The 14433-nt window shown below is 49.5% G+C and overlaps 1 protein-coding gene across 1 annotated transcript in view; it reads right to left on the reverse strand.

Moving 5' to 3' along the window:
* The window catches only part of TFAP2E (transcription factor AP-2 epsilon), a 29811-nt gene that overhangs the window by 2923 nt on the left and 12455 nt on the right, over positions 1–14433 (reverse strand). The window contains exons 5-7 of the mRNA XM_016949057.3: positions 4051–4273; positions 2575–2693; positions 1843–1984 (exon numbers count right to left, since the gene is read on the reverse strand). Of these exons, the coding sequence (XP_016804546.3) occupies positions 1843–1984; positions 2575–2693; positions 4051–4273 (484 nt within the window). The remainder of the gene's footprint in view (positions 1–1842; positions 1985–2574; positions 2694–4050; positions 4274–14433) is intronic.

Here is a 14433-nt window from a genome sequence, read left to right on the forward strand (position 1 = left end):
AGCACTTAGAGAGCCCAAGGCAGGTGGATCATGTGAGGTCAGGAGTTTGAGACCAGCCTGGCCAACATGGTGAAACCTTTACTAAAAATACAAAAATTAACCAGATGTGGTGGCAGGCACCTGTAATCCCAGCTACTCAGGAGTCTGAGGCAGGAGAATTGCTTGAACCCAGGAGCTGGAGGTTGCAGTGCACCGAGATTGCACCACTGCACTCCGGCCTGGGCAACAGAACAAGATTCTGTCTCAATAAATAAATAAATAAATAATTCTGTTGTCTATAAGCTACCCAGTTTATGGTATTTTGTTATAGCAGCCCAAATGGACTAAGATAAGAACTCTTTTGGAAGAACTAAAGCTTTCGCCTTTTTTTTTTTTTTTGAGATGGGGTCTCACTATGTCATGCAGGCTAGAGTACAGCGATGCAATCATGGCTTACTGCAGCCTTGACCTCCCAGGCTCAGGTTATCCTCCCACCTCAGCCTCCCAAGTAGCTGGGACTACAGGAGTGCACCACCACAGCTAATTGTTGTATTTTTACTAGAGACCGGGTTTCACCATGTTGCCCAGGCTAGTCTCCAATTCCTGGGCTCAAGCGATCCACCAGCCTCAGCCTCTCAAAGTGCTGGGATTACAGATGTGAGCCATCTTGCCTGGCCTGAAAAACTAAATCTTGGGGCCGGGAGTGGTGGTTCACGCCTGTAATTCCAGAACTTTGGGAGGCCAAGGCGGGTGGATCACCTGAGGCCAGGAGTTCGAGACCAGCCTGGCCAACATGGTGAAACCCCGTCTCTACTTAAAATACCAAAAATTAGCTGGGCCTGTGGCAGGCGCCTGTGATCCCAGCTACTCGGGAGGCTGAGGCAGGAGAATTGCTTGAAGCCAGGAGGTGGAGGTTGCAGTGAGCTGAGATCGCGCCACTGCACTCCAGTCTGGGAAACAAGAGCGAAACTCCATCTCAAAAAACAAAAACAAAACTAAATCTTAATAGAATACTAGTTTGTTAAACAGGCCCTGAGGTGCCCTCGCAGACCTAGTTTGAAAATCAATGCAGCGGGAACCATTGAAGATTCTTATGCAGTGGGGCGGGTGCACGTGCAGGGAGGTTGGGAACAGGGACACTCTGGGGTGAAGGTCCAGGAGTGAGGTGAAGACCTGAGTAGAGGTGGCAGCATGTGAACGGTAGTGAGGGAGGCACAATGGGACTTGCAGAGCAGTCAGGTGTGACTTGGTGGCCTGATGGACATCACTGGAGCAGAGGGTTGATGGGCAAGGCTAGAAGAGGGAGCCTCAGACCTGCGATGGGGAGTAGGGCTGGTGGTGTCCTGGGAGTGTATGTGAGTGTAGGACCCATGCGTGAGCCTGTGTGAGCCAGTATGTGACATCACTGTTCCTGACGCAGGAGCCCAGATATGTTCACATGTAGTGTCTATGTGTGCTCCAGGAGCTTGTGAGGAGTGTTCATGTATGTCTGAGTGATAAACATGATGCCCAAATATACCCATATGTGGCACCCAAGTGTGCCCAGGTGGCATGCACACATGTGCCCAGGAAAGCCTAAGCAGGGAGCCTAGGTGTGCCCATGTGTGGTGCCACATGGGCCGCAGGTACGTGTGTGTGCTCACTGCTCGTGTACACAGTGGCGCGCACGTATGTGTGTGTGCCCACTGCTCACGTACACAGTGGCGCGCACATACGTGTGTGCCCACTGCTCGTGTACACAGTGGTGCGCAAATACGCATGTGTGCCCACTGCTCATGTACACAGTGGTGTCCATTGTGCCCATACATGATGTCTGTCTGTGCATGGCACCCACGTGTGCCTGTGCAGGGTGCCCTCACTCACTTGGCAGCCAGCAGCATGCTCTTGCGGCTGTGCAGCTCCCCCGGGTCAGCGTGCTGTCGGCACAGGTACTCGGCAGCTGCCTTGGCTGGGAACTCCGTCTCACAGACGTAACCGAAGTCTCGGGCCAGGTGCACGGCCTCTCCTGGGGGGAGGGGAGCTGTCACTACTGCCGGGTGTACCTCTGCGCCTGGAACACAGCTTTGAACCTCTGACCCCCTGGTCAGGGGTATCCTGCCCCATCCTGCCTGTGTAGATGCCCCCTCTGATGTTCCTTCCCAGCCCAGCTCCAGCCCCCATTCCATTGCCCCACCTTGGGGCCATTAGGTTGGGCTCTGAGCTCAGAGATGGGAGCTGGGCCCACCATGTATTCCAGAGGCACCAACCTCCAGGGGAGGGGGCTGTCACCCCCTTCATCCCTTTACCACATCCAAACACTGGCCACTCCCCGCCAACACACACACCCACACACCCACACCCACACCCACATACACATACACATCCGCACACTGCAAGTAGGTCTCCATTGCACATGCATGCACACATGTACAAGGACTACACACAGAAATCACAAACACACCTTATACATGACAGAGAATACGCACACAGATACTGCAACACTTACACAGATACACACACACCACTAAACACACCCTCCTGCATTAGAGACAGTCACACCAGACAACTCACTTGCCCTCACATCCACTCCCATGCCCACCTTCAGGCCTCACTCACCTTCCACTAGCGAAGTCAGCAGCGTCACATTGGCGGCCTTGCGACGGCCAACTGGCAGGTTGAGCCCAATCTTCTCTAACCGTTCCCGCAAACACCGGCCCCCATTTTTGGACTTGGCCCTTGACATGCACAGAGACAGACAGACATACAACTATGAAGACAAGAGAAACGCATGGAAGCTAAGTGGCTGCCAAAGGGCCTTGTTGCCTCCACCAGCCCCTGTTGAGGTTTGGGATTGGTCCTGGGGATGCTCTGAGGTCTCTCAGCAAGGGCGCAACTAATCTCCATGGTTTTGCAGCCAAGACAGAGGCAGGGGGGCCAGCACCCAGCTCCAGGAGCCCCTCAGTTCACTCTAATCCTCTCAACAGCAGGGGCAGCCAGGGTGGGACATCCTGGGGTCCTTAGCACACCAGATGGCCACACACACCTACCCGGGGATACACAGACCTATATGTAGAGACACGCAGTGACATACAGAAAGAGAGACACATGGGGAGACACAGGTACACACACAGCCACCTGGTGACTCTCACACACACACACACACACACGTGAAAGAATAGAGACACGTAGAACCAATAGAGACAGACATATGCAGAGACACAGACTCAGACACCCAGGGACACAGAGACACAGGATCACACCAAGTCAGGGTCCCAGGAACACATGTACAGACACTCAGGGACTCACAGAGATCCTCCAAGATGCTAGGAGTAAGGAGATAACCCCTATGACTGCACAAATGCCACTCCCACACAGTGGCACAGATATGTAAACATCCATGTGACTAGCTCCAGATGCACAGGCAATCACACACACACACACACACACACACACACACAGCAGGACACACCCTAGGCCACACATCCCACTAGAAGAAACACAGGATACTCACACTCATGGAAACACATGCTCCTGGCCATCCGCTACTATAGACACATGCACACGCACACACATGTCCACACCATCCTCAGACTCATCCAAGCTCATGGCCCTGAAGCAGAAATACCCTTCCCAGGCACAAAGACATGCACAGAGAGAGAGAGACACAGATCTAGGAAGATGAACCATGGACTACCATGCTCCACACCCCAAAACACACAGGGCCTATGCTGCCGCACAGAATGGGCCTCGGGTCCTGGGGTTCATTTCCTAGAAGAGGGGGTGAGGATGGCCCTCTCTCTTCCCCAGACCCAGTCTCGTCCTGACCAGTGTGGATGAGTTCTCCATCCCTTCTCTGTGCCCAGGCTTCTTTCTCTGCCCACCTCCCTACCCCAGACCCACAGACATGTGGCAGCCACCAGGGACCTGGGCCGGCCCCCACAACATGCACAATCCAGAGTCCCCGGGGCCTCCCCTCCCAGGGAGACTGAGGCAGGGGGCCTAGGTGAGACTGGCCTCCTCTCTGATGCCTTGAGAAGGCCTGAAGAGGCCAGGGATCCAACCAGGCGGGGAATTGTGGGCTGGCCTTCCTACCTGCGGAGGACACCCCCCAGGAGGGAGGCGTTGAGGCACTCGGGAGGCGAGAGTCGCCGCTGCACCTCCCCCACCGTCACCTTGTACTTGGACGTTGAGCTGAGCAGTGAAAGCCGGCCGGGCACGGAGCAGAAGACCTCACCAGGATTTGTGATGCCGCCCACCAGGCTGTCTTTGGCCAAGGAGAGGGCTGAGAGGCTGCTGGCTTTGGAGGGGATGGGCACTGTGGAGAAGAGGGAAACACTGAGCCAGTGGCTGCCGCACACGGCCCCACTCAAGGGAGGGTCTGGTATCCTTGCTTTATGAAGGGAGAAACTGAGCCACAGTGAGGTGAAAGTGACTTGCCCAAGTTCCCTCAACTGATGGATGTGAACTCAGAGACTGAACTCCGAGTTGTCTGGCTCTTGAATCTGTGTCCCCCTCACTGAACCAGGCTGGTCCTATCTTAAACTCAAACAGCTCCAGCGGAATCTTGGTGTTTTAGCGGATGCCATCAGAGAGGGACCTGGATGTAAGGATATGAGTGTGAGCTGGAGGCAGGACCCCTGGGGCCCTGCAGCAGGGTCAGGCCAGGGCTGGGCAATCACAGGGAGTCCCCAAATCCCCTCTTCCCATTCGTGATTCCCACGTTTTTCCTCTCCGCCCTCCCACCCCACCTCACCCCTGCATCGGTGAGGGGCCTGGAGACTGTGGGCTCCACATCCTGGAGACAGGGAGGTTATTGCCCTGTTAATGCCTTCAGCCCTGGCCCTCTCTTCCTGCCAAGTCACTCTGCGAATGCTAAAGGAGACCAGGAGATAGGCCCTATACCCCCTCCCCAAACACTCCCTAATTATCTACTAATTGTCTGAAGCCCAGAGAAGGGAATCTGAGAAGTTAATTTTCTTTCTTTCTTTCTTTCTTTCTTTCTTTCTTTCTTTCTTTCTTTCTTTTTTTTTTTTTTTGAGATGGAGTCTCGCTCTGTCACCAGGCTGGAGTGCAGTGGTACCATCTCGGCTCACCGCAACCTCTGCCTCCTGGGTTCAAGCGATTCTTCTGCCTCAGCCTCCTGAGTAGCTGGGACTACAGGTGCCCACCACCACGCCTGGCTAATTTCTATATTTTTAGTAGAGATGGGGTTTCACCATATTGGCCAGGCTGGTCTCAAACTCCTGACCTCATGATCCACCCGCCTCGGCCTCCCAAAGTGCTGGGATTACAGGCATGAGCCACCGTGCCCGGCCAGAAGTTAATTTTCTAAAATTCACTTAGACATTCTTGGCTATAAGAGAAAGAAAGTTCTTCCTGCAGTCTAACCTCCATCCTCCTGCTTAGCCTCAGGGGAAGGGAGAATATCGAAGCACTTGCTTCTTTAGCGGAACCCTTTGGCCTTTTCTTCCTTTAAGGAGGTGACAGCCTTGGTAGACAAGGCCTCGTGTGTACATCAGGAGTGAGGCTCGGGTGTGGAGTCTGGGACTAACAGCTACTGAGCACTCACTGCTGTGTGCTCCCGTAGGTAAACCCACTCAGTCCTTGGAACAACCCACAAGGGGCTACACTTATCACTATTCCCATTTTACAGATGAGGAGACTGATGTCCAGAGAGGTGAAGTAATATGCCTGAGATCACACAGCTGGTAGACGGAGAACCGGTAGCAAACCCAAGACTGCAGTCTCAAAGGCGGTGCTGTTAGCCTTCCAGCCACTTGGCAATATTGGCTGAGCACTTTCATGCCAAGAATGGTGCCAGGGCTGAGGAATACAAAAGTAGGAAAGGCTAGCCTGATCCGTAGCCTGGCAGAACATCTAGTCTCTCCCTCTCTGGATAAACCTCCCCACCTCCACCCAGCAGCCCAGCCAGAAACCTCTGTGATACCCTCTGCAACCCTCTCCCCCAGCACATCCCATCCATCACCACACCCCATCCATCACCACATCCCATCCATCACTAGATCCTACAGCTTTCTTTTTTTGTTTCTCCCACCCCTGCCCATCCTACGACTTTCATTTCTTTATGTGCCTTGTATGTGGCCACTCCTCTGCATGCACACAGCACAGGTTCCCTTCCCATGTGAATTTCTCCACAGACCTTGCTCTGGTCACCCTGCCCCAGTCCAGAGGGATCTTTCCATCTGAATGCATCATTCTGCAGCCAAAAACTCAGCCTAAAACTCATCAGAGCCCGGTCAGTTCCCTGAGAATCAAATCCCAGCTCCAGAGCTAGACAAAATGATGTCACCTGTCAATGAGTGCCAACTATAATTTCACCTGTCAATGAGTGCCAGGTGCTGAAAGTTCGAAGAGGTTAAAGTGGGACAGCAAGTAAGGGGCAGAAATGAACCTTCAACTCTGAGCACTGACTCCAGAGTTCACAGCTTTAACCATCATGTTACAATGGCCTCCTTCGCCCTCCCTTGTGTTCTGGCTCTGCCTGCCCCTCTTGCTGGGTCCCCATTTGTCCATTAGGCTCTAGACCCAAGCTGACCAAGAGAAATATAATGTGAGCCACATGTATACATTTACATTTCCTAGTGTCCACCATTTTTTTTTTGAGACAGGGTCTTGCTCTGTTGCCCAGGCTGGAGTACAGTGGTACAATCACAGCTCACTGCAACCACCACCTCCCAGGCTCAAGCAATCCTCCCACCTCAGCCTCCCAAGTTGCTGGGACTACAGGTGTGTGCCACCATGCCTGGGTAATTTTTGTATGTTTCATAGAGATGGGGTTTCACCATGTTGCCCTGACTGGTCTTGAACTCCTGGACTCAAGCTATCCACCTGCCTGCCTTGGCCTCCCAAAGTGCTGGAATTAAAGGGGTGAGCCACCAGGCCTGGCCCACATTTTAAACAGTAAAAAGAAACATGTGAAGTTAATTTTAATCAATATAATAGTAAATAATATATTACTATTTAGTATATTTTATTTAGCCCAATATATTAAAAATAGAATCATTTCAACATGTAATCAATATTTTAAAAATTATTAGTGAGATATTTTACATTGTTTGAAATTAGCCTTCAAAATCCAATGGACATTTTATGCTTAAGCGCATCTCAATTCAGACTAGTCACATTTTGGGTGCTCAAGAGCCACTCGTGGCTATAGTGGCCACTTGGTGGACAGCAGAGCTCCAGGCTTCAAGGGAGGAGGGGCTCAACAGGTAACATAGTAAGTGGGCTGTGGGGGAGGTTGGCAGGCTAGAGGGGCACCTTATGCAAAGTGCTGCCAAGCAGGACACAAAGCTCCTGGTTTGTTTGTGTTTTTGTTTTGTTTTGCTGATTTTTGAAACTAGGATTCTGGATTTTTCTGTGAAATCTCTGGAGTTTTAAGCATTGGCAATGATTCAAAGATTTAAAAACCCAGCACAGGCCAAATGGAACAAGTGTGAAGTGCCTCCTGGGATGTAGTGACTCCCAGGGTGTGAGCTCTTTGAGCCCCACAGTGCTCCTTTGGTTCTCAGGGGTCCTTCTCCACTCTACTGAGTTTAGGCACCAACCCCTGTGCAGAGCTTCTCTCCCCTGCCCCCCAGCTCCCTCTCACCCCCATCCCTGGCCTTACCGCACTGAACCTTCCTGGTCTGTTTCCATGGGTGTCTTCCCTACCAAGCATGAGTGTGTGGAGGGCAGGGTCTTGGCAGAGGTGGCCATGAGTGAATATGAAATAAGCTAATGATGCAAGGGCTCTGGGAACCCGAACTGAACTATACTGTATGTATAAAAAAATTATACCTCGAGCTTGACTTTAAACAAATAAAACTACAAATGAGGCCAGGCACGGTGGCTCACACCTGTAATCCCAGCACTTTGGGAGGCCGAGGTGAGAGGATTGAGCCCAGGAGTTCAAGACCAGCCTGGGCAATACAATAAGACCTTGTCTCTACAAAAAATACAAAAATTAGCCAGGCATGATTGCACACGCCTGCAGTCCCAGCTACTCTGGAGGCTGAGGTAGGAGGATTGCTTGAGCCCAAGAGGCAGAGGTTGCAGTGAGCTGACCACGCCAGCCTGGGTGGCACAGTGAGACCCTGTCTCAAAAACAAAAACAAAAACAAAAACCTACAAATTGATAAATTAAAAATAAAAAGAAGGGCAAAGTAACTGTCTTCCCTCCCATCACCCCTCACCAGAAGTAGGGGTCGGAGAAAAAGGATGAGCAGCCTTCTCCATCCAACTGCTATTAAAACCTAGGGCCCAGGCTGGCTGAGCATGGTAACTCACACCTGTAATCCCAACACTTTGGGAAACTGAGGCAGGAGGATCACTTGAGCCCAGAAGTTTGAGACCAGCCTGGGCAACATAGTGAGACCTCATCTCTACAAAAAAAAATTTTTTTAAGTTAGCCAGGCATGGTGGCATGTGCCCATAGTCCCAGCTGCTCGGAAAGCTGAGGCCACAGAATGACTGAGCCCAGTTTGAGGCTGCAGTGAGCTATGATTGCACCATTGCACTCCAGCCTGGACGACAGAGCGAAACTCCATCTCAAAAAAAATAAAAAAGGATGACTGTATACAAGAACTGTATGCCCTTGTGATAAATACAGCAATGAGGATGAGCTGGAGTATGGAGGAATGTGGTAGCCTAGATATGGATATTTGCAAGTGCTTTCTCCTGTTGATGCCAGATTTATGCAAACATAGGTGCTGCTAGATATAAGGGCAGAGATGACATTGCTCATGTGTTTGTGTATATGAGTGACAGACCTTGCTGCTTCCCCCACCTGTCCCTTTTTTTCTCAGAGCTTCTTCCCTTGAAAATGGCAAGAGGGATGGAATCCATGGTTAGGGAAGCAGGTGGGTCACAGAAGGGCAGTGGTGGAGGTAGGAATTAAACTAGCACACAGGGCAAAGCAGAGACACTAAAGTTTGTCTCCCACACACACAGAACAGGATTCCCTGTGGTGACTCCTGAAGCTGAAGTGATCTAATGGTGTCCTGCTGGTCACATATGCAGAAGCCATTCACACACACACACACACACACACACACACACACACTCCTGCAGACACAAGAGCTCCCAGTTATTCAACCTGTCAGACAAGGCACTCTGTCCGCAGGTGGTAGATATGGTCTGACTTCTGAACCTAGGCAAGTGTGCAACAAACTCTCCAAGAAGCCTTGTTAAAGTTGCAAGTTTTTTCTAGAAGAAAACATAGAAGGCCAGGCGTCTTGGCTTACACCTGTAATCCTACCACTTTGGAAGGCAAGGCGGGTGGATCATTTGAGGTCAGGAGTTTGAGACCAGCCTGGACAACATGGGAAAACCCCATCTCTACTAAAAATACAAATAACAACAACAACAACAACAACAGAAAACTTAGGAGAAAAATCTTCCTGACCTCAGATTGAGCAAAGAGTTCCTAGATACAACACCAAAAGCAAGGCTTATAAAAGAAAATGATAGGCCAGGTGTGGTGGCTGACTCCTGGAATCCCAGCACTTTGGGAGGCCGAAGCGGGCAGATCACCTGAGGTCAGGAGTTTAACAGCAACTTGGCCAACATGGTGAAACTGTCTCTACTAAAAATACAAAAATTAGCCCAGCATGGTGGCGCTCACCTGTAATCCCAGCTACTTGGGAGGCTGAGGCAGGAGAATCGCTTGAACCCAGGAGGCGGAAGTTGCAGTGAGCTGAGATAGCGCCACTGCACTCCAGCCTGGGCGACAGAGTGAGACTGGTCTCAAAAAAAAAAAAAAGAAAGAAAGAAAGAAAGAAAATGATGATAAATTGGACTTCATCAAAGTCTAAAACTTTTGCACCTCAAAAGATATTATTAAGAAAATAGCCTGGTATGGTAGCATGAGAATGTAGTCCCAGTTACTCGAGAGGCTCAGGCAGGGGGATCACTTGAGTTCAGGAGTTCGAGGGTGCAGTGTGCTATGATCTTGCCTGTAAATAGCCACCAAACTCCAGCTTGAACAACTTAGTGAGACCTATCTCTAAAAAGTTTTTTAATTAAAAAAAAAAAAGAGAGCAGTTGCTTACTCCTGTAACCCTAGCACTTAGGGAGGCCAAGACAGGAGGATCACTGGAAGACAGGAGGATCACTGGAAGACAGGAGGATCACTGGAAGCCAGGAGTTTGAGACCAGCCTGGGCAACATAGCGGGACCCTGTTTCTATGAAAAAAAAAAAAAAAAAAAAAAGATAATTTTTAAAAATGCAAAAAAAAAAAAAAAATTAAAATTTTAAAAATAGAAAAGAAAAAGATAAACCACAAACTGGAAGAAAATATTTTCAAATCATATATCTGATAAAGGACTGTATTCAGAATATATTATATAAAGAACTATTATAACTCAACAATAAGATAGCAACCTAAATAGAAAATGGTCCAAATATGTAAATAGACATTTCACTAAAAATGAGAGATGAATGGTTAATAAGTACATGAAAAAGTTCTTAACATTATTAGTCATTGGGGAAATGCAAATTAAAAGTATACTGAGATACCACTTGATGGTTATAATAAAAAAGACAGGGGCCAGGCACGGTGGCTCATGCCTGTCATCCCAGCAATTTGGGAGGCTGAGGTGGATGGATCATGAGATCAGGAGTTCGAGACCAGCCAGCCTGTCCAACGTGGTGAAACCCCGTCTCAACTAAAAATACAAAAATTAGCCGGGTGTGGTGGTGCGTGCCTATAATCCTAGCTACTGGGGAGGCTGAGGCAGGAGAATTGCTTGAACCCAGGAGGCAGAAGTTGCAGTGAGCCGAGATTGTGCCACTGCACTCCAGCCTGGGTGACAGAGAGACAATCCATCTCAAAACAATAAATAAATAAAAAAGGCCAGGCATGGTGGCTCATACCTGTAAGCCCAGCATTTTGGGAGGCCAAGGCGGGTTGATCACCTGAGGTCGGGAGTTCAGGACCAGCCTGACTAACATGGAGAAACCCCATCTCCACTAAAAAAACAAAATTAGCTGGGCGTGGGTCACGCACCTGTAATCCCAGCTACTCAGGAGGCTGAGGCAGGAGAATCACTTGAACCCAGGAGGCAGAGGTTGCGGTGAGCCGAGATCACGTCATTGCACTCCAGCCTGGGCAACAAGAGTGAAACTCCATCTCAAAAAAAAAAAAAAAAAAAAAAAAAAAAAAGACAATTCTAAGTGTAGGATGTGGAAAAGTGGAACCCTCACACATTGCTGGTGAGAATGCAAAATAATACAGCCACTTTAGAAAACAGCTTGACAGTTTCTTAAAAATTAAACCTAAACCGACCATATAATCCAGCAATTGCACTCCTAGGAGTTTACTCAAAAGCGCTAAAAATATATGTCTATAGTAAGGCATGTATGTGAATGTTCATAGCAACATTATTTAAGACAGCTAAAAAGTGGAAACAACCCAAGTGCCCGTCAACTGACCAATGGATAAACAAAATATGTTACACCCATACAATGGCATACTATGAAGCAATAAAAAGAAACAAACTGCTGATAATAGTTTGTTTCTTTTTATTGCTGCTTCTTTTACTTAGCATAATGTTTGGGGAGAGCCTCAAAAATATTATGCTAAGCAAAAGACGCTTGATGCAAAAGTCTGCATATTTATATATTCTATTTATAGAACATGTCCAGAATATGCAAATTTATGGACAGAAAACAGATCAGTGGTGGCCTAAGGCTTGGGGTGAGAATGGAGAGTAGCTACAAATGGGAATTTCTGGGGATGGCAGAAATGCCTCAAAATGGATTTTTTTGTGGTAATGGTTACACAACTCTACATTTACTAAAAATCATCAAATTATATTCTTACAATGTGTAAATTTTAGGTATGTAAATTTTACCTCAAAAAATCGTTAAAAAATGCAAGTTCCAGGGCCATACTTCCAGGGGTTCTCATGCAGTCAATGTGGGGTGGTGCCCAAGAAATTTGCATTTTTTTTTTTTTTTTTTTTGAGGCAGAGTCTCGCTCTGTCGCCCAGACTGGGGTGCAGTGGCGCAATCTCAGCTCACTGCAAGCTCCGCTTCCCGGGTTCACGCTATTCTCCTGCCTCAGCCTCCCGAGTAGCTGGGACTACAGGCGCCCGCCACCACGCCCAGCTAATGTTTTTTTTGTTTGTTTGTTTATGTTTTTTTAGTAGAGATGGGGTTTCACCGTGTTTGCCAGGATGGTCTCGATCTCCTGACCTCGTGATCCACCCGCCTCGGCCTCCCAAAGTGCTGGGATTACAGGTGTGAGCCACCGCACCTGGCCAAAATTTGCATTTTTAACAAGCACCCCCTGGGGGTCCTGATGCATGTGGTTCCTTGGACTACACTTAGGGTACCACTGGTCCAAAGCTTGAAGGGGTTGGAGCAAGAGGAAGGTAGACGGGAGGAGTAGTGACCTGCTCCCTGGCCCACACTGGGGCACAGCATGTGCAAATGCCCTCCCTAGAGTCTCCTCATCTCCCCTGCTGGGACCTGCCGATTAAGTTTCCTTCCCATCAACTGCCAGAGGGTTTCTTTCTTTTTTTTTAAGATGGAGTTTCGCTCTTGTTGCCCAGGCTGGAGTGCAATGGCACAATCTTGGCTCACTGCAACCTCCGCCTCCCGGGTTCAAGCGATTTTCCTGTCTCAGCCTCCGGAGTAGCTGGGACTACAGGCGTGCACCACCATGCCTGGCCAATTTTTTTGTATTTTTAGTAGAGATGACATTTCACCATGTTGGTCAGGCTGGTCTCAAACTCCTGACCTCAGGTAATCCACCTGCCTCGGCCTCCCAAAGTGCTGGGATTACAGGCATAAGCCACTGCGCCCGGCCCAGGGTTTCTTTTACATATAATTTCTATCCTTCACTCCCCTGCTCCAAGGTTTTCCATAGCTCCCACCGTTTTCAGGTAAAGTCCAAATTCCATCTGCACATTTTTAAAGTTGCTTTCTGGGGCAGAGAGTAGCCTGGGAGGCAGGTGAGAAAGGGTTGTGGAAGTGCAAGTTCAGTAAATTTTTGATATTTTGTTTATCGTGGATTTTTGCACTATTTTCATTTAAAAAGGCCAAGCGTGGTGGCTCACGCCTGTAATCCCAGCACTTTGGGTGGCTGAAGCGGGCAGGTCACTTGAGGTCAGGAGTTCGAGACCAGCCTGGCCAACATGGTGAAACCACGCCCCTACTAAAAATACAAAAATTAGCTGGGCGTGGTGACAGGTACCTGTAATCCCAGCTACTTGGGAGGCTGAGGTACGAGAATCTGAGAGGCAGAGGTTGCAGTGAGCTGAGATCGTGGTGCTGCACCCCAACCTGGGCGAGAGAGTAAAACTGTGTCTCGAAAAAAAAGATTATTTTTTTTTTTTGAGACGGAGTTTTGCTGTTGTTGTCCAGGCTGGAGTGCAATGGTGTGATCTCGGTTCACTGCAACCTCCGCCCCGCAGGTTCAAGGGATTCTCCTGCCTCAGCCTCCGGAGTAGCTGGGATTACAGGTGCCCGCCACCCCACCCAGCTAATTTTTGTATTTTTAGTAGAAACGGGGTTTCACCATATTGGCCAGGCTGGTCTCGAACTCCAGACCTCAGGTGATCCACCCGCCTTGGCCTCCCAAAGTGCTGGGATCACAGGGTGTGAGCCACCGCCGCCCGGCCTCTTTTTTTTTTTTTTTTTTGAGATAGTCTCCCTCTGTTGTCCAGGCTGGAGTACAGTGGCATGATCTCGGCTCACTGCAACCTCTGCCTCCTGGATCAAGCAATTCTCCTGCCTCAGCCTCCTGAGTGGCTGGGATTACAGGCTAGCGCCACCACACTGGGCTAATTTTTGTATTTTTAGTAGAGATGGGGTTTCACCATCTTGGCCAGGCTGGTCTCGAACTCTTGACCTCAAGTGATCCAGCCTCCCAAAGTGCTGGGATTACAGACGTGAGCCACTGCGCCCGGCCTATTTATCTTGATTACTGAGTTTTTTGGCACCCTCTCAAATTCTGTCCCAGAAGTCAGTATCTCACTCATCTCACCCATGTCCTGGCTGCTTAGAGATTCTCTGGGAAGTGGAGACCCTCCCCAGCTCCCTCCTCCTTCTCCAGGGCCAAAGACAGCAAGGAATAGGGCGACTGTTTACATCAGCTCCTGTCCTAGAGATCCCCTGAGATTGGACAGCTGAGCCCGTGGAGAGGGATTCCCCACCCCCAAGTAGGCAACCACCCACTCTCCTCCAGAGGGAACGAGGGATCCATCTCAGTTCTCATCCTTGACCACTCCCCTCCAGCTCTGATTGTATAACCTGAAACCCACACACGGTTTGTAACTTTTTTCTTTTTTTTTTTTTTCCGAGACGGAGTCTCGCTCTGTTGCCAGGCTGGAGTGCAGTGGCGCGATCTTGGTTCACTGCAATCTCCGCCTCCCGGGTTCAAGCGATTCCCCTGGCTCAGCCTCCCGAGTAGCTGGGACTACAGGCGCGCACCACCATGCCCGGCTAATTTGTTTGTAACCTTTTTA

The sequence above is a fragment of the Pan troglodytes genome, chromosome 1 (genome assembly GCF_028858775.2).
Source record: "Pan troglodytes isolate AG18354 chromosome 1, NHGRI_mPanTro3-v2.0_pri, whole genome shotgun sequence".
In the NCBI taxonomy this organism is placed as follows: domain Eukaryota; kingdom Metazoa; phylum Chordata; class Mammalia; order Primates; family Hominidae; genus Pan; species Pan troglodytes.